Raw genomic sequence first — 24,253 nt, 5'->3', positions numbered from 1 at the left:
TTATCATTATATAGATACGGCTGGACGAATTGGACGGCCGGACCTGTTGTTAAGTGGTTATTGGAGCCCAAAGACATTTACAACGTAAATACCGCCTTATTTTTTAATAAGAATAATCTTTATTGCGTAATGTGTGAACAATTTCGTACGCCATCAGACCTCAAGGGGCTACGGAAGTTCACAGACATCAGACAACGTGAATGCCAATATTTTGAGACATGAGGTGCAAGTCTCAATTGACAGGCGCCTGAACCTCGCTAACGACATTTGTAAGATAAACTTTGCATATATACAAGTTCCGAACAACACTGAATTTCTCGCCGGATCTTCTCAGTGGGTCGCGTTTCCGATTCGGTGGTAGATTCTGCGAAGCACGGCTCTTGCTAGGGTTAGCCTTAGCAACGTCCTCAGGTTTGGGCCCCGCGAGTTCAGCTACTTGTAAGTTACGCTGACATAGCCTCTCACATTGAGACATAAGGTGTAAGTATCAATTGACAGGCGTCTGAATCTCGCTAACGACATTTTCAAGATAAGCTTTGGATCTACACAAGTTCCGAACAATACTGAGCTTCTCGCCGGATCTTCTCAGTGGGTCGCGTTTCCAATCCGGTGGTAGATTCTGCGAAGCACTGCTCTTGCTAGGGCCTGTGTTAGCAACACTCCAGTTTGAGCCCCGTGAGCTCACCTACTTGTTAGGTTATGCTGACATAGCCTCTCAAAGCTACCAGCTTAGGTAGGAAAAAACAAAAAAACGGCAGTGCTTCGCTGAAATCAATAAAAGATCGTGTCGTGAGTACAACAGTCGTTTATTATAAAAGTTGACATAATCCCTGGAGACTACCAGCATGGGTAGAAAAAAAAAAGCATTCGGACCGTCGGTCTACCGAGCAATTTGACGCTCGGGGGAAGATCTTCCCTATGTCGTTGTGGCGTAGTAAGATATATAAGAGAGTAATAAATAAGTATTTGAACAGTAAATACGTATTTTATATTCGCTACGGCGATCCATCCTTTATATGGCGACCCTGCCAGGATTCGAACCTGGAATCTTCTGATCCGCAGTCAGTTACACTACATCGTTAACCTCCCAAAAACTCATCAAGACCGTCTAATTAAAACCCACAATTGTTTAAATACGAACATATTTATTGAACTTATTTACACGTCACACTATTACAATCTTCAGTCTATTTAATCTAAAAACAACCAGATGCAAGTTCCAAAACAAAACGTCAGTTATCTTAAATTAAAAATTTAATCAATGCTAGAATGACTTATTATACCTGATATACCTGACTTTCTTATTATAAAAAAAAGCGACGTGCCTCTCTTTTTTTTAAATTTATTTTAAAAGATGAATAAAGCCATTTATGTTTCAAGATTCCTTTTCTTATGGATATTTTTTTAAGAAAAAAAAATCTAATAAATATTAATCTATAAAAGTATGGAAAATCTATGCTATTGTACATATTTCATTAGTATTCATTAATTTCGTTAACCGCCTTATAATAAATACTGGTGTTTTAAGGAAACAATATATAGCCTTTTTTTTCTTCTAATTTATTACATGTTAGTAAACTTCAATTTGACTAGGAATAAAAAATCAGTCCGATCAATAGGAATGCGGTGTTATAAGTCTTTTTGTTTATTGCAGTGGTGATGCCAATGCGACGCTCAAAAAAGCTACTAAAGCTACCGAAACAATTTCACGATAAATCATGGTGGTTCGTAAATTTGAAACTAATTAAAAGTAAAAATAAAACTCGATTGATTTCTAAATATATATGTATGTATAATTAATATGTCTTTCTTTTCTTTTGTCGTTAAATTATATATGTGTATAGCAGTCTATTTGAATATCACTTAAAATATATGATATGGCGAAATGGATAAACAAGTAAAGACTTAGTATAATATTTAATTACTAAATTATCGTAATTTTCTCCACATATTTTCTACGGAAAAGAAAGATGACATCTTGTTCGGAAATTTCTAGAAAGTATTCTGTTATTTGTCCCACATTCGCTCAAGGCGAGGTTTGTTGTTAAAGTCCCTACATTACATAAATATTGCTAAATACCCTCAAAATTCAGAACACGGTTCACGCGACCGGTCGCTTTCATTATTTTTGATCTAAATCGGCGAACCAGTGTGCTTAGTGAGAACTCCTAAATTTTATAACCCACTGAGTTTCTCACTAGATCTTAGTGGGTCGCGTTTCCGATCCGGTGGTAGATTATGCGAAGCACGGCTCTTGCTAGGGCCAGTGCTAGCAACACTCCCGGTTTGGGCCCCGTGAGATCACCTACACGTCAAGGAGAAGCTGAAATAGCCTCTCAAGGCTATCAGCATAGATATGAAAAAATGTGAGAATTTTTTAAACTTTTCGATAAGTCTATGTTTGCCGCTATGGGCGCTGTTGCAACTCCATACAAATCTGAGTTAACTTTTACGCTATCGAGAACGTTAAAAAACTCGCACTAAGCACACTTTTCACGAAGCCCAGTAGTAATACACGAGGCTTTAAACCGGCGTAGAAATAGACAGAGCGGTAGTGCCTTTGCGTTAAAACTTCAAGCTGTGACGTCATTTATAAGAGCTACAACAGCTATCCCAAGGAATACGTGGAAAAAACTACCTAACTGTAATACATAGATACAGGGAGACACGGTTGTTTGTTTATTCCTCCGTGTGATATCTCCTACGGCTCTTGCGAGTTGTAGGCCAAGACTACGAGTTACCGAGTTCACAGAAATCATAATGTTTAGACATATCAGACACGGAACTCTGATCGTTTTGGTCCTAACATCTTTCATCCAAATTAATTTAAATACAATTAAAACAAATACAACCAATTCATCCCCCCCCTCCTAACCCCAAAGTCGATATGTTAACGGTCTGCATCATCATCTACTAATAATCTACACAAAAAAAATCCCAAAAAAAAAAAAACTGAGAATGACACAGACCGACCCAAACATCACCTTCGCTAACCAACATCATTTACGACTAGCCTTAAACCGCAATCGTTATAAATTTAAGCTCTAAATTTCGAAAGCTACAAAAAGGAAAAACAAAAAAAATATATATAAAAAAAGCTACCATTCTAAATTACACGATAATTTAAGGCAACACCGTGCATTCACTGAACGAAATCGGAAATGGCACAACGATGGCTATAAAACAATTTATAATAACGCAGTACATACCTACCTAAATATTATAATACATTGGAACATTGAAGCGATGTATTTGTAGGGTATTCGGAAAAAAAAACACGAATAATTAAAAATATAATATTTAGTACATATACAGATCCATTCAGGTTACATCATGCACACGGATCTGTATATTTGTGACGAGAAACGAGATACCTGCATTCTCGTCGAATCGTTTCCCGTGGCCCTTGGACCATGACAATATCAGAAGCGCAGACACTAGACAACGTAACACCGGGCTCAAACGGAGACACTCAAAATCGAACCCGGGCTTTAGAACAGTGATTCCCAAACTAGGGGTCGCGACCCCTGTGGGGACCGCCAGAAGGTTGTTGGGGGTCGCCGATTTCTTTTAATTTTTCGACCGATTTAGCAGTTCGGAGTACAACCTCACCCTCCCTGGTTGGGGGGTCGCCAAAATTTGCGCACCACTGGTTTAGAACACACACGCTAATTTGCTTTTAAATTGGCAAGGGTATTAACACTAAACATAATATCATAACGGGTCAATTTGTACTCATTTTGAACTTTTGCATTGAAAATATCATCATATTATTGCTTTTGCAAATTTGACTTCATGAACTTTTTTTACCAATTAATCTACAGTTATTATAATATTTTGTTTATTTTGAGTAATACTTGTCGTAAGCTGTTATCTACCCGCTATGGCAGAAATAGGTACCAGTAAGCGTTGGTATGTTTAGTGTTAATATCTTTCACCGTTGTCAAGCAGATTCACTTGGGGCTATAGCGTGCCGAGGTTCTATGGACCCCGGGAGACTGGTCACGGATGATGTAGAATTTCCAAGGACCATATCAGAAAGGCGAGATTTCAAGGTGGGTTGCATACGAGGAATCACAGAATATCTTGATGATCACGATTGACATTTTCAAACTAGTTACTGATTTGGATTTTTTTTTTGGCTACAGGATATAGCAATGACGAAATATATCTATCTAGCAGATGACCCGTGGTTCAATATTAACTGGATAGTACCTGCATTCGACTAAGCAGCAAACGCGTCAATGGAACTTAAATTAACTAACACTAATTAAAATTTATTGCTTGCTCGTTTCAAAAATTGATATCAAATACATTGCTTGCTTTTTTTTCTTTCTTCTTTTTCTTAAAATTTCATTTCATTACCCAATACCTACGTGATATAAGTTCAATTCGTTTGTTTTTTTATTTATTGATATATACACTAAATAAAAATTTTCCTATGCATGTCAAAAACTAAAAAAAAAAAAAAAAATCAGTCAATTTTTATACTTTGGTTCCTTGTTTATAAAAATGGCAAGTACAAGAACGATATAATAATAATAATAACGATATATAAAGAACGATATATCTGACATTAATGACTTCGACAAAACTGGGTTCACATAAATAAATAAATAAAATCAATGAGAGTTGCCATGATAATAAATAAAAAAATGGTATGTATCGTCTTAACATTTCATTATCATTATTCCCCTAATTCACTGCGGACTTTTTGAGATCTGATCAATACTAAAAGTTGATATTAGAATGGTGTCATTTCGATTCGTGACGCCTATAAATAAAAAATAATTTTAAAAGGATTTACTTTACGAAATTTTTTATCCGGATCGACGTCTTCCGAGATTCGTTAGCTGTGACGTCATTTGATACTATAGCTGATCACAGCTGGCTTCATCATTCTCGCTCTACCGGCGGCTTTGTTCGTGACATTTTAGTTTGGAAGCTGAAAAAGAACTATCAATTTGTTGGATTTTGAATCAGACCGTGAGTCAACTGGGTCGCAAGACTGGAGCAGCTAGCTCTATCGGTTGTAAGCGAAGGCGGTCGCCGCGAGAGCCAGCGCGGCACACAGCACGCAGCTCAGCGCGGCACCGGCGTCGCCCGCTCCCAACAGCACGGCGCCGCTTGAGTACGCCGCTGATAGTATGACGCCGTGCGCCGTGCATCTGCGAAAAGGATCGAGGTTAGATCGGTCATTGACATTGTCAACTCGGCTATTGTGGGCACTCGTCGTGGCCTAAAGGATAAGACGTCCGGTGCATTCGTTAAATTGACAAAACGAAAAACAAAAAGGAACGCGTGCAACTTGGTGCACGTGAAAGAAGTGAGACTTCTTTTGCATTGTGGTAGTATTGTGAATTTTTCATCCTTCAACCAAATTTCTCTAGTAATAGGGAATGCTGTGGATAAAAGAGACGACCTAGCTCGTTTGTCCTTTCCCTCTCTGCCTGGTCAATAGGTTTGCGAAACGCTGTGTATTTTCTCACTCTCGCTCTTTCTAAATTGTATATTTTTCTCACTCTCGCTCTTTCTAAATTGTATATTTTTCTCACTCTCGCTCTTTGTAAATTGTATATTTTTCTCACTCTCGCTCTTTCTAAATTGTATATTTTTCTCTAGCCGTAACGAATCTGTCGCGAATTAAATTTTAGTCTCCTAACTGCTCCTAGCTGTTTTGTGTTTTATCTATTCAAATATAAGTCTATATAATTAATTGCATTATGGTCTATATTGCATTGTGTAGGTGAGCGGTGCCGAGTGGCAGTACGCAGCGAGAGCGGCGGTCATGACCATGATGGGTTCTTTCGGTGGTGGATGCTTCGGTCTACTGTGAGTTACTTGCTTTCATAAAAACATTTTAACAGTAACAGATTACCAAAGGTTTCCTCACTAGTAAAAATTATTGTAATTAAAATACGATCATTTCAAGTTTCACTTCTACAATTCACACAACTTCGGTTCTCACGTTTCCGCCGAACAACTCCTTTTATACTCTTAACGCACCTAAAGAAGTTTCACTTCTACAATCCAGAAAACTTCGCTTCTCGCGTTTCCAACGAACAATTCGTATTTTTCTCAACGCACCTAAAGAAGTTTAACTTCTACAATCCGGACAGCTTCGGTTCTCGCGTTTGCCACCGAACAACTGATATTACTCCCTACGCGACTAAAGAAGTTCCACTTCTACACGAGATCCGTTGCTGCGTCAGTACTTCACCTGGCTCCGGCCGGGTACGACTCGAGCACGTCGCCGGTCACGTTGAGGAACACCAGCGTTATGAGCACGGTGTACACGGCCTCCACGGTGTATAGCGCCGTCTCGCTCGTCGCTATGTAGAGCAACGGAGACAGCAACACGCAGGCCGCGGTCAAGGTAACTGGGAACAGAAGTAATAAGAAGAAAAAAAAACTTTAATATAAATCTAAACGGTGTGACTTTTGGATTGTGAATACTGGAAGCTAATAGCTTAAATTTCAGTGAACAAAGCTTTTAGAAAGCTCGTTTCTTTCTAATTCCAAACTTTTAAATTCCAATACAAATTTTCAGCAGTTTTTTAGGGCAATAAAATTCAGATTAAAATGGTTCCGGAGGGTTAAATTTTCATATACGATGCATTATTATATACAGTTAATTGCAAAATAAACACAAAAAATAAAAATTTATTAATTTGACTCGATTCATCTTGGCTTTGGGGTGAATCGGATCATGTATGTGGAATTAAAGGGGTTTTTCGATAGGGCTGGCGCTGTTTAGTTATTAGGTGGGTACTTGGCTTCCAACCCGATACGCGTATGCATCAAAACAAAGACCAGAAGAAGTAGAAAACTATCTTTGTTGAACGTTGAGAAATAAAATATTTTAGCAGCAAAAATAAAATATTAACCAAATATTGGTATTGTGACAACCCAGATTTGTTCCTATTCTACATCTAGTATAATATATATTCCCTCCAATTAACGTTAAGGATGGTAGCAATCTCGAGAGGCTCATCGTGACCGGTAAGGTGGATGGGAAAAGGCCTCGGGGCGCAGCCCAATACGTTGGTCCGACCAGATCCGCGCTTGATTCGACATTTCACAACGCGCTCCACCCCGCCAGAGACAAGAATAGATGGAGAAAGATCGTGCGTGCTAAGGTGATACAAAAGGGTGGTCACGACCCTCAGCAGTGAGGAATATGACGCAAGGAGAAATGGTAGGCCGTTTTAAAATATTAATTTATGATCTAGTGCAGCGGTCGGGGAACTTTTTTAATTATTACCCCAAAATATTTTTGTGTAAGTTGATATTGCCCCATGGCGAAGAACCAAAAAAAAGGAAATCGCTTCTTTTTAGTATCTTTCATATTATAGCTCCCATGATAATTTTGAAAAGAAAACAATAACTAAAATTTTAAAGATTCTAAAGAAGTTTCACTTCAATATATACTTTTTACTCACAAAATGTTCATTTTTACCCCCCAAAATTTCATTTTACCCCATTTGGGGTAATTTACCCCGGTTCCCCGACCGCTGATCTAGTGCGTTAGTGATGTATGGTTGTGTATAGTTTTGAACATACGGTTACACGTGTAGTTTTTTTTTTTTTTTTTTTTTTTTAAATCCCGTTTTCCCCTGACGTGGTCAGAGCTCTTGTAAAACCTGTTTAATGTTTGTTTTATATTTTTGTATCATTTTGCCTAGAGTTTTCGATTTTAAACAATTTTTTCTTTCCAAAATAATGAAGTTACACTATTTTTTCCAATAATTCCCATGCTTACCAGACCATAGACATGTGTAGTTATACATACATCTTTATGGTCACTGCTTCGCAGTGCTATCTATGCAGAGCGAGTGTATAGGGGGATTACCGGTGCGGGAGAGGCGGCGCGGCAGCAGCGCCAGCAGCGCGGCGAGCAGCACGGCGGGCGCGGCGGCGCGGGCGCGGGCGAGGGGCGCGGCGAGGCGGGAGGTGAGGGAGGCGTGGCGCGCGCACCCGCCCCGCGGCCCGCGCACCGCCGTGCCCACCACGCGGCACCACGCGTCCAGCTCGCCGCCCAGCTCCAGGTCCGTGTCGATGATGCTGAAGACATTTACTGGTGGTAAGACATCCCTCAGACACAGCCCACTGAGTTTCTCGCCAGATCCTCTCAATGGGTCGCGTTTCCGAACCGGTGGTAGATTCTACGAAGCACTGCTCTTGCTAGGGCCAATGTTAGCAACACTCCCGGTTGAGCCCCGTGAGCTCACCTACTAGTTAAGGTTACACTGATATTATTATAGCCTCTCAAAGCTCTCAGCATAGGTAGGAAAAAAAAAGGTGGTAGGACCTCTTGTGAATCCCCGCGAGTAGGTACCACCACCCTGCCTATTTCTGCCGTGAAGCAGTAATGCGTTTCGGTTTGAAGGGCGGGGCAGCCGTTGTAACTATACTTGAGACCTTAGAACTTATATCAATACAAATAAAATAAAAAAAAATCAACATAAATGAAAGTACATACTTGTTGAACGTCAAAAAGAACTACCGCCAATTCACAAAAACTAGCCTCCGTCCTGAGAAGAACTGGCAAGAAACTCAGCGGGCATGTCTTTTTTTTTTAAATATCAGATATTTTTAAAATATTCATTTTTACGAGATTTATTATAACGTAACAATTATTGGAATATTGAAATGCCCGGAGGCAATGCATATTGCAATTGAATGCAATATTGAATTGCATTATCTCAAGGTGGGTGACGCATTTACGTTGTAGATGTCTATGGGATCCAGTAACCACTTGACGCTAGTTGGGCTGCGAGTTCGTCCAACCCATCTAGGCAATAACAAAAGCCCTCACCTGCTATTGACGAAGAGGCAGCCCTCGAAGTGCGTGTGCGAGCTCTTGATGTTCAACAGCGACACGTTCGTGAATGAGCAGTTCCGGAAGCGCACGTGCGACAGCAGCACGTCGCGGAACGTGCAATCGACGAACGACACGTTCGCGTAGTGCACGTTCTGCACGGTGCCGCGGTAGTGACGCGCCACCAGCGTCTCGTTGCGCACCACCACGCGCGACGCCTCGAAGCGCTCGCTCTCTATACTGCCCACCGTCGACGGAACGTACGACGACAGGTAGAACTGACAGTGACAATAACGTTGGTGAAGTTTAAAAGTAAAAAAAAAAAAACGGTGCACGTGGAAGAAGTGAAACTTCTTTTTTGAAGTGTATAAGAGATGCGACATCTTCAACATTTGTACAACAAACACTTTAAAATCCTCAATTTGCTTGTTCCGCTTCGCTTCAGGTGATCCGTTCGCTGTTTCGCTTCGTGTAGTTCCGATTACTGACTTACTGCGTGCCATCCCTACAACGCTTTTATAGCCGATACCTCATCCCTAGAATTATCGAGAATGTTCTACACATATCTAGTCGTAGTTTCCGCTATCTGTCAATAGATGGCGTTGTAATTTTCGAGCATTCTGGATTCTTCGATATTCGGCGATAGATGGCGTTACTTATACCGGCGTAACAATATATATATATATATATATTAAATTATAGATAGAAAAATAAATATACACATAATGTTAAGTTATAAATCCAACAGTTGACAAATGTCGTCAATAGATGTCACAGGCCAACAAAATTTACATTGCAGTAGCGTTGTGTGTAAAAATTAGTATAAGAAGTCTAAGGCAATTATGAATAAATTAAGAACAAGAACAAGAATCAACAGTGCAGTGTTTTATTTAAACAACGACTGAGCTTTAAGTTCAGGCAGTGACTTCAGGGATCTGAAGAAACAAGTTGGTACCAGCGAGCTTGAAAACATCAAGAAACACATAAATATTGCTATACTCGTTGCTAACGCTCGCGCTGGCCTGTAACGTGCCACACGAGAATGAGTGCCACGCATTCATTCTTGCTGTCTCTTTCTAGTATGGCAGCGTTAAACGTTTAACACAACCTTGTTGGAAGTCGCATTAGAAGATTCACTTCAAAAACGCGTTCATGACGCGGAATGAATGAAAGAACTTTCGAGAATGCGAATTAGTAATGAATCTATAAAAGTGAATTTACGATCGGTAGACACGCACGTCTCTGTTACACACACGCACGCTAATACACACACACACACACACACGCACGCACGCTACTTCACACACACACACTAACAGATATACACGCTCGCAAGCTCACCCACACATCATTAAAAAACTTATAAGTGTATGTGTATGTACAGACCTGTATGGCCATGGCGAAGAGCAGCGTGCCCCCGAGCGAGACGGTGGTGCGGCGGTGCGCGCCCGAGAACAGCTGGAAGAACGACTGCCAGAACTGGAAACGGTACGTCACTCTGCATTATATACCAAGATATCGACATCATTACTACAGTACGCTATGTAGGGCACCGGTGACCTATATGGTAGTCAACGTGTTAAGGAACGCGGAGTACGGACTGAATGAGTGAGTTAGTGAGTGAATTAGTGAATTATTCAGTAATCGAGTAAGTGAGTAAGTGAGTGAATTAGTAAATTATTGAGTGAGTTAGTAAGTGAGTGAGTGATTAATAAATTATTGAGTGAGTTAGTTACTGAGTGAGTGAGTTAGTGAGTTTATGTGCGGTTACCATCTTGAGACTGTGGCGGACGTGGTGCAGGGCGGGCGGCCTCCGCTTGGCGGGCAGCGGCAGCGCCGGCTCCGCGTCCCGCCCCGCACCGCCGCGCCCGCACCGGTTACCGTTGTGCACGCTCTGACCGATCAAAACAATACCAGTTAAAGAAGGTGACAATTTATGCTAATATATAAATCTACAGTGATTTTTCGTATGTTCTGTTATAACTACTGAACCGTGCATCCGATTGACTTGATACTTGGTATCCATGTAGAAAATAAATGTACTTAATGCATAGACTAATATTTATATGAGTGTTGGACTCCTTAATAATAATGACAATAAATAATAATGTTAATTTTAAATGCCCAGGGAAGCGGGCAAGTACATATAATAAAATAATAATACTAAAACATTACAATAGGTCGTTTTGGCCTGAAATGACGTCACACGATTTGAAGTACACGGAATTTTTCGTAATAAATAAAAATATCCTATCCTTTATTCTGAGTGCATTCTAAAAACGTACCTGGTAGACTACCATCGCGTCCACTTCCCGTCCGACTTCCAGGAGATATCTGGCAGACTCCGGGGTCCATATCAGACTGACAAGAGACGCCAGGATCGGAAGAGTGCAGAACAGAAGATATCTGAAATGAATTATGTTTTTTATTACTTTACTAGCTGACCCGGCAGACTTCGTAGTGCCTCAATCGATAAATAAAAGACCTAAGCTTTTGTATTTAATTCCGACCATTTTCATATTTATCTACCTTTTAAACACAATACATCGAAAAAGGAGTTTCACTTCATTCTTTTTTATATATTGTAAATGTAATTAAATCTTAGTTATATCATCGCACATCTCGTTTTTGCCATCGCACCGCCCGCCACCGGAGTAGAGTTCATCCCTACTACCTGGAGCCACTGCGGTCGTCCACAGTGCGTTTCCAGATCTTTTTTGCCACGTACCATCCGGCTATGGAATGAGCTCCCCTCCACGGTGTTCCCCGAGCGCTATGACATGTCTTCTTCAAACGAGGCTTGTGGAGAGTATTGAGCGGTAGGCAGCGGCTTGGTTCTGCCCCTGGCATTGCTGAAGTCCATGGGCGACGGTAACCACTCGCCATCAGGTGGGCCGTATGCTCGTCTGCCTACAAGGGCATTAAAAAAAAGAAAAAAAAAAACATTTTTTTTTGTTGTTAATGCACTGTCGATTGCACCTATAATTGAGGTGACATCTGCCATGAACTTTTGATCAGTTTGTCAATGTTTTGTATTAATGATCACTTTGTTGGTGCAACTTAATCTATACATATAAATAAAATTAGAGTGTCAGTTTGTAATATTGAAATACAGTCGAAATCTGTTATAACGACATCGAAGGGACTGCTCATATTCAGTCGTAAAAACCGATAGTTGTAACAACCGGTGTTGCTTAATGTGTATCGTGCAAAAGTACAAACAAATCAATAGGGAATTATTGGAAAAATATATTTATTCAACTATGTACATTTTGTTTATTACACATAAGTACAATGCACATTATTTTTCTGTGAGAATAAAATCTGTAATTTTGGTCTGTTTGGAACACTTCTTTTGCGCATAGATATTTTGTAATTCACGTTGGATTTTAATTAACGTATCGTCATCGCTCTTTCCAAATGGTTGAAATTGTCGAGTGTCGTACACCATATTCCTTTGCTGTCTTTGTTTGAAATTCCGCTCTCTAGCTTGGATATAATACGCGATTATTCTTCAATATTAATTTGTTTTCTTTTGTTTTGCGACATTTTGAAAGTTTCACGAATAATTAGTAGGCAGCGGCTTGGCTCTGCCCCTGGCATTGCTGAAGTCCATGGGCGACGGTAACCACTCACCATCAGGTGGGCCGTATGTCCGTCTGCCTACAAAGGCAATAAAAAAAAAATTAAAAAAAATTCCACAAAGTTTTGGTGCATCTTGTGTATAGATAAGTAACAAACTAACTGAAGAGATATGAAGAAGTGGGCTTTGACTACCGCATGCACATGTTTTGTTTCTAAGAATTAGAAAAGACCCTACACTAAACGAAATCCTATTGTTTTCTTTCCTGATTTTAATAGCCATTGAAGACAAATGTGGATACCTATTCAAATTGTTTACAATACAGCTGTAGCCGGTCGTTCTAACAGATCTAATTCTCCGAAATATTAGTTAAATGTGGTCGTTTTATGAGGTATGTCGTTATTAGCAATGTCGTACTAAGCAATGTTTTTAATAAGGCGGTCATATAGCATTCAGCCGGGACCTTTGTTCTAGGTTATTATAACCGGTATGTTGTTCTAAACGATGTCGCAGTAAACGGTTTTGACTGTAACCGCTTTTTACTATATACATATGAATATATATACGGGACATACACCAAAATAACATTTTTTACAATTTTTGTCTGTCTGTCTGTTTGTTCCGGCCAATCTCTAACTTAGGCTACTTTTTTAAACTAGCTTCGCCCCGCGGCGTCACCCGCAGTTATTGTCGTACCGCGCACAACATGGCGGGCTTCGCCTATCAATAACAAAATTTAATGTTTCCGAAGCGAAGCGAGGGCGGGTCGCTAGTAAATAAATAACGACTGACCTGTGCCAGGCGCTGAAATGCTCTTTATTCTCGATGAGGGTGAGGGCGCCGGTGGGGGGCAGCAACGCGGCGGCGAGCGCGGCGGCGGCGAACAGTCCGGCCGCGCCCGCACCCCCCGCCCCCGCCAGCGCCGCGCGCCGCACCCCCGCTCCGCACCACTCCCACACGTACGCGGCGCCGCACGGCACCACGCCACCAGAGCCGATCGCCGAGCACAGTCTGCGGGCGCACACACAACACGCTGCACCTTTTTTTGTTTTTTTTATTCCTACCTAAGCTGAGAGCCTTGAGAGGCTATATCAGCGTAACCTTAACTAGTAGGTGAGCTCACGGGGCTCAAACCTGACGACTAACGCGAACCCTAGCAAGGGCCGTGCTTCGCAGAATCTTCCACCGGATCGGAAACGCGACCCACTGAGAAGATCCGGCGAGAAACTCAGTGGGCTGTGTCTGAGGGTTAATTTACTCGTCGAGCCCTTCGTCGCAAGCGACAGGTTCGACGAGAACGATGACCGGGCTATGCACCAGTGTTTCCACTTACGTTTTCCCTTTTACCCTAGTTTCTTTAAAATTCCCTAAACGACTTTCATAAATCCTTTATTTAGGGAGCATAAATAAAATGCAGAAAATAAACCACAGCATATTATTTAATGTAGGTAGGTATATTATAATTTATTAATTTTTTTGGATTTTATGATCTGGTAACTAAGACTTTTAAGTCATGCCTTATTTTATTTTATATTCTTAATTTTATGAAAAATGATATTATGGAGTGAAATGAAATGAAATGAGATGAGATGATATTGGATGAAATATATAATCTCAGTAAAATGGTGGTCATTTACTGAGATTTTTTTTCAGTGGACATTTGGAGGATCCCGAGAAGTTACGTTCAGCGGCTCTGTTTCATTTTCCCACAATTATGCACTTTTGCAGATATTAAACAGTCAATAAACCACCGTTATTACACATTTAAATCTGAAGAAACACTAACTAGACAAAATAAAACAAATCACACAATTCCACTCCTTGCGTTCCCGCTAAAAAGTCCGCACGCTCGGTGGGTGTCATTACGTAACGATGTTGCCACATTATTTTGTTGCCATCGTGTTGAAATATGAGGACGCAAATTGAAATAGCAAATTTGCAGTTCGTCTGTTTGCTGCCCGACGCGAATCTACATCATATCTTGGTCTCAAATGTCGCTTTGAATTTTGGTGCAGCAAATTCCACTCTCTACTCTGAGCTGTTTTTGTGTTTGAAATATTCGTAATTAAAACATTTTTTACTGATTTAGTTTACTGCCTACAGCAGGGCAGCACTCTGCCTATTTCTGCCGTGAAGCAGTAATGCGTTTAGGTTTGAATACTGGGACAGCTGTTGTAACTATACTGAGACCTTAGAACTTATACATAGTCAGGTCATAAATTCTGTCACATGTTTAATGTAAAATAATTGAAACAAGTTTATTCATTATGTAACCATTCATATACCAAAATTAACTTAACAAAACATAGATTCTTATGACACTAAAGTTCATTCAAAATGACCTCCGTGATTTTGAATACAGGCCTTCAATCTGCGCGGCCAGTCGTCTATCGCAGCACGAACGAGGTTCATGTCAATATCGGCGGCTGCCTTAATCAAGGATGTCTTGAGTGACTCCAAATTGGGATGAGGCTTTGAGCACGCCTTTTCCTCCAAGTGTTGCCATATCTTGTAATTTAACGGATTCAAATCTGGACTGGAGGAGGGCCAGTCTTCGTGCCGGATGAAGTCGATTTCACGCGCCGCCAGCCAGTCTTGTGTGCTCTTCGCTCTATGAGCTGGCGCCGAATCTTGTTGGAATACCCAGTGCCTGTTATTGAACATGGTATGAGAAACAGGTTCCACAAGGTTCGTCAGGACTGTATTTTGATACACAACTGCATTCGTTTTTACACCTTTCTCACAAAAATGTACCTCTGTTAAGCCCCAATAAGAAACTCCCAACCATACCATGAGCGAGGATGGAAAATGACCTCGTTGGACACGCGGAATACGGTTGCTCGCTTCTTCACTACTGTGTGCGTACACCTTATCATTTTGTTTGTTGTAACTCTTTTCTACGGTAAAAATTTTTTCATCCAAAAAAAGAATTTCCCGATATTTTTTTCCGGCGTACCGCTTCAACAAAGCGCGGCATCTCTTCAGTCTCAGGTCCATTAGACGAGCATTTAAACGATGTCCTGTTTTTCTTCGATATGCCCGAAGCCCTAAGTCTTCATTTAACACCGTTTTCACCGTGGTTCTGCTTAACCCCATCTGAAGGGCCAATAGTTTCTGCTTACGTTTGGGATTTCTTTGAATTCGCGCCTTCACAGCTTTTATCACTGCTGGAGTCCTAACAGACCGAGGGCGACCACTTCTTGACCTGTCATCTACACTAGAGTCTTCATTGTATCGTTTGATGGTACGATAAACGAATCTTTTGGTTATATTCAAATTTTTCAGTATGTTAAAAATTTGAATTGGCGCGTAACCGCAACGATGCAACGCAATAACTGCAACACGGTCTTCTTTAAGCGTCCACTCCATATTTAAAAATGAGTAAAATTTTAAAAGTATACATTTTTATTTTCATGAACAATTCGAAATTCGAATTCAATAAACTTTTTTGTGGCCAGCATTCTAAAAGAAAAGTTTTTACTGTGTGACAATACTTATGACCTGACTAGGTATATCAAGGTAGGTGGCGGCATTTACGTTGTAGATGTCTATGGGCTGCGGTAACCGCTTTACACCAGGTGGACCATTAGTTCTTCCACCCATGTAAGTAATAAATAAAATAAATCTCGATTTACTATCTACAGTACAATCTGTGATACGATTTTGTAATTTTTAAATTAATTTGTAAATGACCACCATTTTACTGAGATTATATTTCATCCCATATCATCTCATTTCATTTCATGCCATATTTCATATTAATCAACGTTATTTCATTTCAAAATATCATTTTTCATATAAAAAGTTTTCATTCAAATTAAAATAAGACTTGACCTAAAGGTCTTAGTTACCAGGTCATGAAATCCCTTTAAAAAAATATTAACCAGTTGGTCTGCTGTACCAAACGAGTTATTGTCACTCGCAAATTTATATTACATATCGATGTATATAGCGTTATCGAATATAACTGTTCTTTTCTCACTGGTGGTAGGACCTCTTGGGAGTCCGCACGGGTAGGTACCACCACCCCGCCTATTTCCGCCGTGAAGCAGTAATGCGTTTCGGTTCGAAGGGTGGGGTAGCCGTTGTCACTATACTGAGACCTTAGAACTTATATCTCAAGGTGGGTGGCGCATTTACGTTGTGGATGTCTATGGGCTCCAGTAACCACTTAACACCAGGTGGGCTGTGAGCTCGTCCACCTATCTAAGCAATAAAAAAAAAAAAAAAAAAATATATATAAATAATATCACGCATATACAGCACATCGGACGATAAGGACCCTATCTATGTGGATTAGATAATAATTATAATAAAAAGCTCTCCGTACACAATAACAAATTATGAACTAAAGCTTGTAACACACACAAAAAAAAAATACCTCGCCATCATGAAGGTTCCGTAGGTCGGCATGAACGCTGCTATGGCAGCAAAAACCGCATTCACCGCCAAACATGAGAGCAAGGTTCGACGTCGGCCAAGTCTCTCAGCCAGGGCGCCCCACCCCAGGGCACCGAAGGCCCAACCCACCAACGTTATCATTACTGTTGGCGAATACAATGTCGTCGTTGTCAAACCAAAATCTCTGCTATGTGCACTTTTTGACATTTTTACTTTTTGACCTTTTTTTATATAGTTCACAGCCCTATCTACCGTATAAATAAATAATAGTTTAAAAAATCTAACAAAATACGCTTTTATAGAAAATCTAACTAAAAAATAGAAAATAATCTTAAATTAGTGTAAGAAAAAATGATTTTATTATAAAAAAGCGTGGGGTGCTTTTCAGGATATTATCAATATAACCCTTCTACTCTATCTGTTCATAAAATATTTATAACTACTGATACCATGCACCCCACGATTTTTTTACAATAAAACCATTGTTTCTTACACTATTTTTAATTCAAATTTATTATGATTTATTTTCTATTTTTTAGTTGGATTTTCTATAAAAGAGAATTTTGTTAGTTTTTTTAAACTATTATTTATTTTTAATTTTTTAGTGGAATTTCAAGTTTTACAATTTTATTTTTTTAATATTGATTTGTCATCGGTCCTTAATGAGTATACCAAATTTCGAGTTAATCCGACGTTTTGGAGGGGGTCAAAGTCATGTTCAAAGATTTCGTTACAAGCATACATACGTCTGAAGCTAATTCATTCATTGCAATCACTGACCGAGCCAATTTTTCTCGTGTAACAGTATACACAGTTCTATCTCCGCTGATGGCAGGATGAAAGGTATGGCTGCCAGCTCCAATGTGGCACCGGCTACTGCCAGGCCCACGGACAGGACTATTCGAACTTGGGAGAGACCACAGCCAGTCTGAAAGACAAATTAATTATAAAGATTTATTTGTGCACTGTATATCTTACCACCACCCCGGTACCACCACCCCGCCTATTTCTGCCGTGACGCAGTAATGCGTTTGGGCTTGAAGGCTGGGGCAGCCGTTGTAACTATACTGAGACCTTAGAATTTATATCTCAAGGTGGGTGACGCATTTACGTTGTAAATGTCTATGGGCTCCAATGACCACTTAAAACCAGGTGGGCTGTGAGCTAGTCCACACATCTCCGCAATTAAAAAAATTAAAAAATTGTCAATTTTGAGAAAACGGCCAACAAACTTTTCTTATTTGTACTTTTTCTTAGTACAAAACTCCTTCATCTGTTTTTATACAACCCGTATTCAGCAATCCTTTTTATGTAATAGGAGAAGCAAATGCCTTCACTAAAGAATGGAATTAACCTTCTTAGAGGCAGCGGCGCAGCTCTATATCTCTCCAATTCGTGGCCGCCTTGAACTAACTACATTTCCGACTCAGGCGACCACTGCCGCCCTCGTCCTAAGCACCTCCTATCGGATCCTCCCGGTCCACCCTCGATCATTTAAAGTCTCTCCGAGTACCGTCCTTCGAATTGCGACGTGCAACTTAGCCCATAGACCCAACCTACACCAGTTGCACGTCGGTTCCCCTCACTCAGTTAGTCTCAGTGAAGCACTGCTAGTGCTAGTGTCAGCAAGTCCTTCCAGGTTGAGCCCCGTGAGCTCGCTACCAAACCGTGCGTAGCTGGAATACCAGACCGTCTCCCGTTCTGCCGCCTCCTTCTGCGAGATGGTGGACTCGCAGAAGACGAGCATCGCTTGCTAGGACTCGTCGCTGCCGAGCATCGTAGCCACGACGGTTGGAAGCGACAAGTCCGGTCCTATTTTTGCAACGAGGACGCAGCGCTGCTCCGCGAAAGCGGTGCAGTAGGCGAACGTGTGCTCCGCCGTGTCCTCGTTGCAGCCACTGCAGTGGTGGCACTTCGGCGTCGGCTCCCTCCGGGCGACGAGGTGCAGGTAGCGACCGAAACAGCCGTGTCCCGTGAGCACTTGCGTCGCTCGGAAGGTGAGACGTTCTCGGTCGCGATTCGCCCAGTCCGAGAGGACCGGGAGGATCGCCTCGACGGTCCGTCGACCGTAGGCGAGGTCCGCCAGGTAAAAAAGGTAATACGCACACAGCTGTGACTTTGATCTCGTTTCTCTGGTTACACAATAACATTTACACAGTAGTGCTTTTAACGTAGTTTGGGTTTTCGAACAAATCTGAAGGCATTCGAGACACATGGATCAATCTAACTGGACCGACACTGCCAAGTTATTATGCTACTGCTAGTCATCTATTGAAGATCAAATGATTGATAATATTTTGCAAATCGGGCAATATATTTCCTACCTGTCTTAGGGCATCTTCATGGAATTGTTCGAGAATACTAGAGTCATTGTAGTCTAGGAGCTCGCCGCTTTCATTTCCCTCAGTCGCGTTGTCCGGAGGACTGGATGCCATTGTGATAGTGTTGCCTGGCTCACCGGCCGCTTCGGCTCCTTAGATAACATACATGCTTAGATAATACAAATTATAGATTATTGGCTGAATTCCACTGAAATCTGACAATTTTATGGGTGCTTTTTTCTTTTTCTTCCTACCTAAGCTGATAGCCTTGAGAGGCTATATCAGCGTCGCCTAACTAGTAGGTAAGCTCACGGGGCTCAAACTTGATGACGTTGCTAACACGAACCCTAGCAAGAGCCGTGCTTCGCAGAATCTACCACCGGATTGGAAACGCGACCCATTGAGAAGATCCGGCGGGAAACTCAGTGGGCTGTGTCTGAGGGTTAATTTACTCGTCGAGCCCTTCCTCGCAAGCGACGGGTTCGACGAGAACGATGACCGGTGCTTGAGGTACCTAAAAGCACTGTTAATGGATCGGGAGGATCCGAAATGACGTGTTTGGGGCGACGTCGACTGGTTTCCATTCTGTCCGCAGGACCTGGAATGTAGTTACCGGCGGCCACGATGAGAGGGTTCTCGTGTCGGGCCACTTTATCGAAGTGAGTGGGTGCAATATATTCCAAGGTGGTACATAGGATTGCATGGCAGCAGAAACAGGCAAGATACTGGGATCTATCTTGGGAGGCTTATCCTATACCCCACAAGGGTTCACACAGTAAAGTAAACTAAGTAGTGTTACTGCTCAAAGTGGATAATGGCAAACTGTAACTCATAACTACATGTGTATTTAATAAAAATTGACCTAACACTATGTTTATAAACGATCCACCACTAATAAACGTAGCATAGATTAATAATGACAACACAAAAATCACAGAATAATCTTTAGTTCAATTTGAATTGATGTAGCTGTGTGTCTGTATACTGAAAACCACTTAAAAATTTTCATGCGTGCAAGATATGAAGTCCGTCTGCAAAATTTAAAATTTTTCAATTTAAAGCATTAGCATTGCAAACAAACTTACCAGCAGAAAGCCGGTGCTCTGTGTATGTCATTGTCCGTGACAGTGAACCGAAGCTCAACTTTGAGGATGTCTCAGAGTCGGAACGCGTTCGGACAAGCCATGCTTGTTCCTCTTCCATTGTGACTAATAGCCGTGTCAATTTCAGGTAGAAGACTCATCTATAGAAAAAAATTAAAGTTAGAAAGAGAGAAAGAGAGAGAGAGTATTCTTTATTGTACACCAACAAAAGAAACAATGGGAACCATTAAATACAAAAAAATAAGTACAATTGGCGGTCTTATCGCTAAGAGCGATCTTGCAGACAACCATTAGGTGGAAAAGAATCATTTGGAAACTGATTACACGCAGTGTACCAATAAATTGCAATATATATATGTATACACATATACACACATACATATATAATATAAATATACATACAAATACACAATGATGATGTAGATGAATACATGAATAATAATAATCAGGAGTCATCACTTTTCTCTTTGTAGCTTTCCGCTGTACTCAGAATCAGAATTATTGTTATTAAAATTAAGATAATCCAATTTACTCACTAATAGTTATAACTATAGAACTATTTTATGTGGGAAAATAATATTTATATTACAATAACAGGCATGCATATGTTGACAAAAGACAAAACTTTATCCATGATAAAAGAAAAGAAAATACTATAAACCTAAGAACAACTCAACATAAGTATCGTTTTCAACAAGGATTGAGAGTGACTGCACCAACACAGCATAGCATAGAAAGTAAAATATACAAAACAAAAAACCTGGAAATAAAATTTGCCAGTAGTCGAGTCGTAAGAGCTAAACTACAAATAATAACTAGAAGACGAGGCCCATGTGTTCTAAGCTTGTTGATTTACATTATTTACTTTATTTTAATAGATAATTATTTACACTGATGTATAAACAATTAACAATTTTTTACACTCAAAAGTCGTCTATTATCAAAGGTGGCAATCTGTGCATTTGGACAAAAAAAATTATTGATATGTCAATACAGATTGATTTGAATATAATCGTCTCCTTCAAAGAATACGGTTCAAAACCTGCATTAAATAAAGGTTAATAGTTAACCTGTTATTTATCTAAGATGTCGTTCGGAAGAGTTTTGTGACTGCCAATGGAATACAAAGTCAATAATTCGTTTTTCTGATTTACCAATCATTGTCCAAAAGTCAGATTGCCGGCTTTGATAATAGTCGACTCATTTAAAGGTCATTCCAGACTTAAGACCACACAAACAAACAAACTTATACTATGATCCCAGGAATGGGCTGATCAAATATGGATAGCTGGTATGTTATATGCTGGTGAAGTAAAGAGATATACCAGTGAAGTCTCTCACTAAAATCTTGGCTCTCAAAAAACAAAACTCCATAAATTCTAGACTTGTTTAAACATCTAAAGCCAGACTAATAGTTTCCTACCAAATATGGCTAGGCAGGGAGAGAATGGGGAGAATGAAGATAAGTATAATGAACATAGATAGGGGCTCCTTAAATTTACGCTAGGGTCACAAATCCAGTGTCATTCTCAACCTCCTCTCTCAATAACACAATGGACCTGTGTAGTGAATCCATAAATTGTTAGTTTTATTTATTAGTCTCATATGTATCACAATAGTAAGAATGTTGTGTGTGGACTTTTATGCATGGAAAACAAACAGTCATAATACAATACATAAAACAGGACTTACAAAATATAAAAGTTAATATTCTAGCCTACATACTTGCCTGTAAATTAAATGGAACAATGCGTTATTGGCTTGTGGATGATTCATAATTTTAATTAATCTGCACATAACATAGTCTCGACTGCAACATAAACTTTTATAATTTAATATTATTTTGTTTTACATTGTATCTTATGGCTGTTTGTTATCAATGTTTGTGGTCCCAAACAAGTTTATTTTGAAAACAAACTGTTGTAAACAATTCAGACCTGCCAATGCTATGCTTAACAACGGTGTTGTAATCTTACAACATAATGAAAATTGAAATAATACGGCACCTATCTGCTATACTTACTTTGAAATAGAAAACTGAAAATATCCTGGCTGAATAATTAATTAGTACAGGAGCTTGAAAATCGGCACACACGACAAAGCAGTGATCTGTGTCTCTAAGTTTCAAATCTTTTAGTCTAATACAATCGATCAACAAACACTTTTGTAAAACTATTTTTAAAAGACCATCGTGATAAGGCTCTCTAAACTCAAGTTCTTTGTGAATAAAATCTATACAAATGACACTTATTTTGTGTCTGTTGGATCATCTATGAATAAACATCAAGAAAGACAAAGAAAAAGATATTGTCAGTTAAATCAAAAAACTATCTCTCAACAGGTAGATACACAAATATCTGTTCATTGCGTGCCTCAAACCATCTTCAAAATATTTTCTAAGTTTGGATCGATAGTGTTGTCCAATAGGTAATTTTCTAATAATATAATACTATTTCACTTACTGATCTGAGTGTGACATCAATTTGTATTAAGCTAAAAGAGTAACGTATCGATTCACTAAACACCGGTTTGCTGTGAAATTGCGGCATTGACTTTGAATAGTGGCCTTGAATGAATGCGGGTATGAGAATTCATGTCTGAAGGTAAACTTTGTGCATATTTTGGTGCTATGATGAAAATGTAATCATATTAATGATTCTGGCGCTAAGCTTAAATACTATAACTTACAATTTTTAAGCTTAAAGCAATATTGACTTCCTCTATTTAGGTACTTCTTTTTTTATAAAATTCAAAGCTGTGCCAAACTGCTGCTGCACTATAACATAAAAATTTATAATACAAATTACATTGTGATTATTTAGGGCTCGTGTCTTGTGCGAATTTGCTAAATGAATTTAAGTGGTTGAAACCTGCTGCACTAATTAAAAACTCTCATTTCGGAAAACGCACGACGCTGCATCTATAATACTGATATTCACATTGTTTTTCGAAAATATTTTCACTTTTTTCAACAATGGTTGGGTGTTCAGCTACAATCCACGGTGCAATTTTTATAGTAAATAAATGAACGAGTATAAAATAAAATTTTGAAAAACTTTGGTTTGTTCACTTTTTAAGTATAATTTTTTACGATCAACTTCTTAAGAAACAAATTGAATTAATTTCCGGAGTGTCCCAATTTTCAATAATATGAACGGGTACAGAAAAACCGTGGAATTTAAGGTCATGACGAGGACTAAAGATTTATTTTTAGAAATCGTCAAAATGCGAGAACGGGACAATACGAAGTTTTAGGCAATGTACACGAGAATTAAATCCAGGGATATGAATACAAATATTTCTTTGATCGGTTCAAGTTCACACATTCTCCTATATTCATATGGAGAATACTTGTAACTACTATAAAGGGCTTAAATACTTAAGTTCAATAAATATTTCACGTTATAATTTTTTAATTCATACGGGTGTGAACTAAGAATGTAACTATTTGTTAGAAGAAATTCGGAGTTATATCTCGACTTTCTTGTTATCATATGTTTCATTTAGTCTATTGATTAGATTTCACGAGCATGCGCTCTTTTACTTTCATGCCATAGACATTTTAAGAAGTATCATCTACTTTAAAAATTAACATGCACACTCCTGAGTAACAAAAACTTTTCTTTCATTTAAAAGAGTTACTGAGTACTTGCAACGTACAAGACTTAAAATTGACGCTATTATCTATTTCATTTAAACAGAACGAAACATGCCAATTTATTTTCAAAATTTCTTTTCGATACATCATCAAAGCCATATTTGCTTGTAAACTCAGCTTTATGCACATTTATAAACTAGGGGCAAAGTAGATAAAACGGGTGAATACGATTTAATCTCAAAATGTGTAGTTGACATACTTAGTATGGAGGGTAGAAATATCTTTACCTCCATAATACTTAGTAGACTATGGTGAACAAACAGTAATCTCAAATATATTAAGTGTATAATCTATGGTAATTATTGAAGGACATCTCTAATTGACAGTGTCAACTGTCATGCTGTTTGATGTTTCTTGGGATGACAT

The 24,253-nt window shown here is 39.5% G+C and overlaps 1 protein-coding gene and 1 long non-coding RNA gene across 8 annotated transcripts in view; one reads left to right on the top strand and one right to left on the bottom strand.

The window, feature by feature from the left end:
- Positions 1-24,253, top strand: part of LOC149503394 (uncharacterized) — a 95,661-nt gene that overhangs the window by 60,494 nt on the left and 10,914 nt on the right. The gene's annotated exons all lie outside the window — the stretch shown is intronic.
- LOC114241889 (synaptic vesicle glycoprotein 2C) lies at positions 1,126-23,685 on the bottom strand. Of its 7 annotated transcripts, XM_089735033.1 has the most exons (14): positions 23,100-23,685; positions 22,918-23,005; positions 20,212-20,369; positions 19,130-19,278; positions 17,586-17,733; positions 16,786-16,948; positions 13,197-13,415; positions 11,107-11,227; positions 10,593-10,715; positions 10,208-10,300; positions 8,819-9,099; positions 7,853-8,064; positions 6,221-6,380; positions 1,126-5,168 (listed from the first exon to the last, which is right to left on the bottom strand). In XM_089735033.1, exons 3-14 carry the CDS (start codon positions 20,327-20,329, stop codon positions 5,024-5,026), a joined length of 1,932 nt encoding a protein of 643 aa, XP_089591159.1. In that variant the 5' UTR covers positions 20,330-20,369; positions 22,918-23,005; positions 23,100-23,685; the 3' UTR covers positions 1,126-5,023. The 7 variants fall into 7 exon arrangements, with proteins under 7 accessions (XP_089591159.1, XP_089591162.1, XP_089591165.1 ...); XM_089735036.1 differs by lacking the exon at positions 22,918-23,005 and having other exon boundaries at positions 23,037-23,685; XM_089735039.1 differs by lacking the exon at positions 22,918-23,005.

This window comes from Bombyx mandarina, chromosome 02 (genome assembly GCF_030267445.1).
Source record: "Bombyx mandarina strain Sakado chromosome 02, ASM3026744v2".
Lineage (NCBI taxonomy): Eukaryota > Metazoa > Arthropoda > Insecta > Lepidoptera > Bombycidae > Bombyx > Bombyx mandarina.
The sequence above is the reverse complement of the archived record's forward strand: the minus strand, read 5'-3'. Positions and strand labels throughout refer to the sequence as shown.

Excerpts from the sequence above, each read along its gene's own strand:
- LOC114241889 (XM_089735036.1), bottom strand. The coding sequence starts at position 20,329 with ATGGAAGAGGAACAAGCATGGCTTGTCCGAACGCGTTCCGACTCTGAG. Across the intron at positions 8,065-8,818 it reads TGCCTCTTCGTCAATAGCAG|CATCATCGACACGGACCTGG; the intron begins GTGAGGGCTTTT and ends AAATGTCTTCAG. Across the intron at positions 5,169-6,220 it reads TCGTACCCGGCCGGAGCCAG|ATGCACGGCGCACGGCGTCA; the intron begins GTGAAGTACTGA and ends TCCTTTTCGCAG.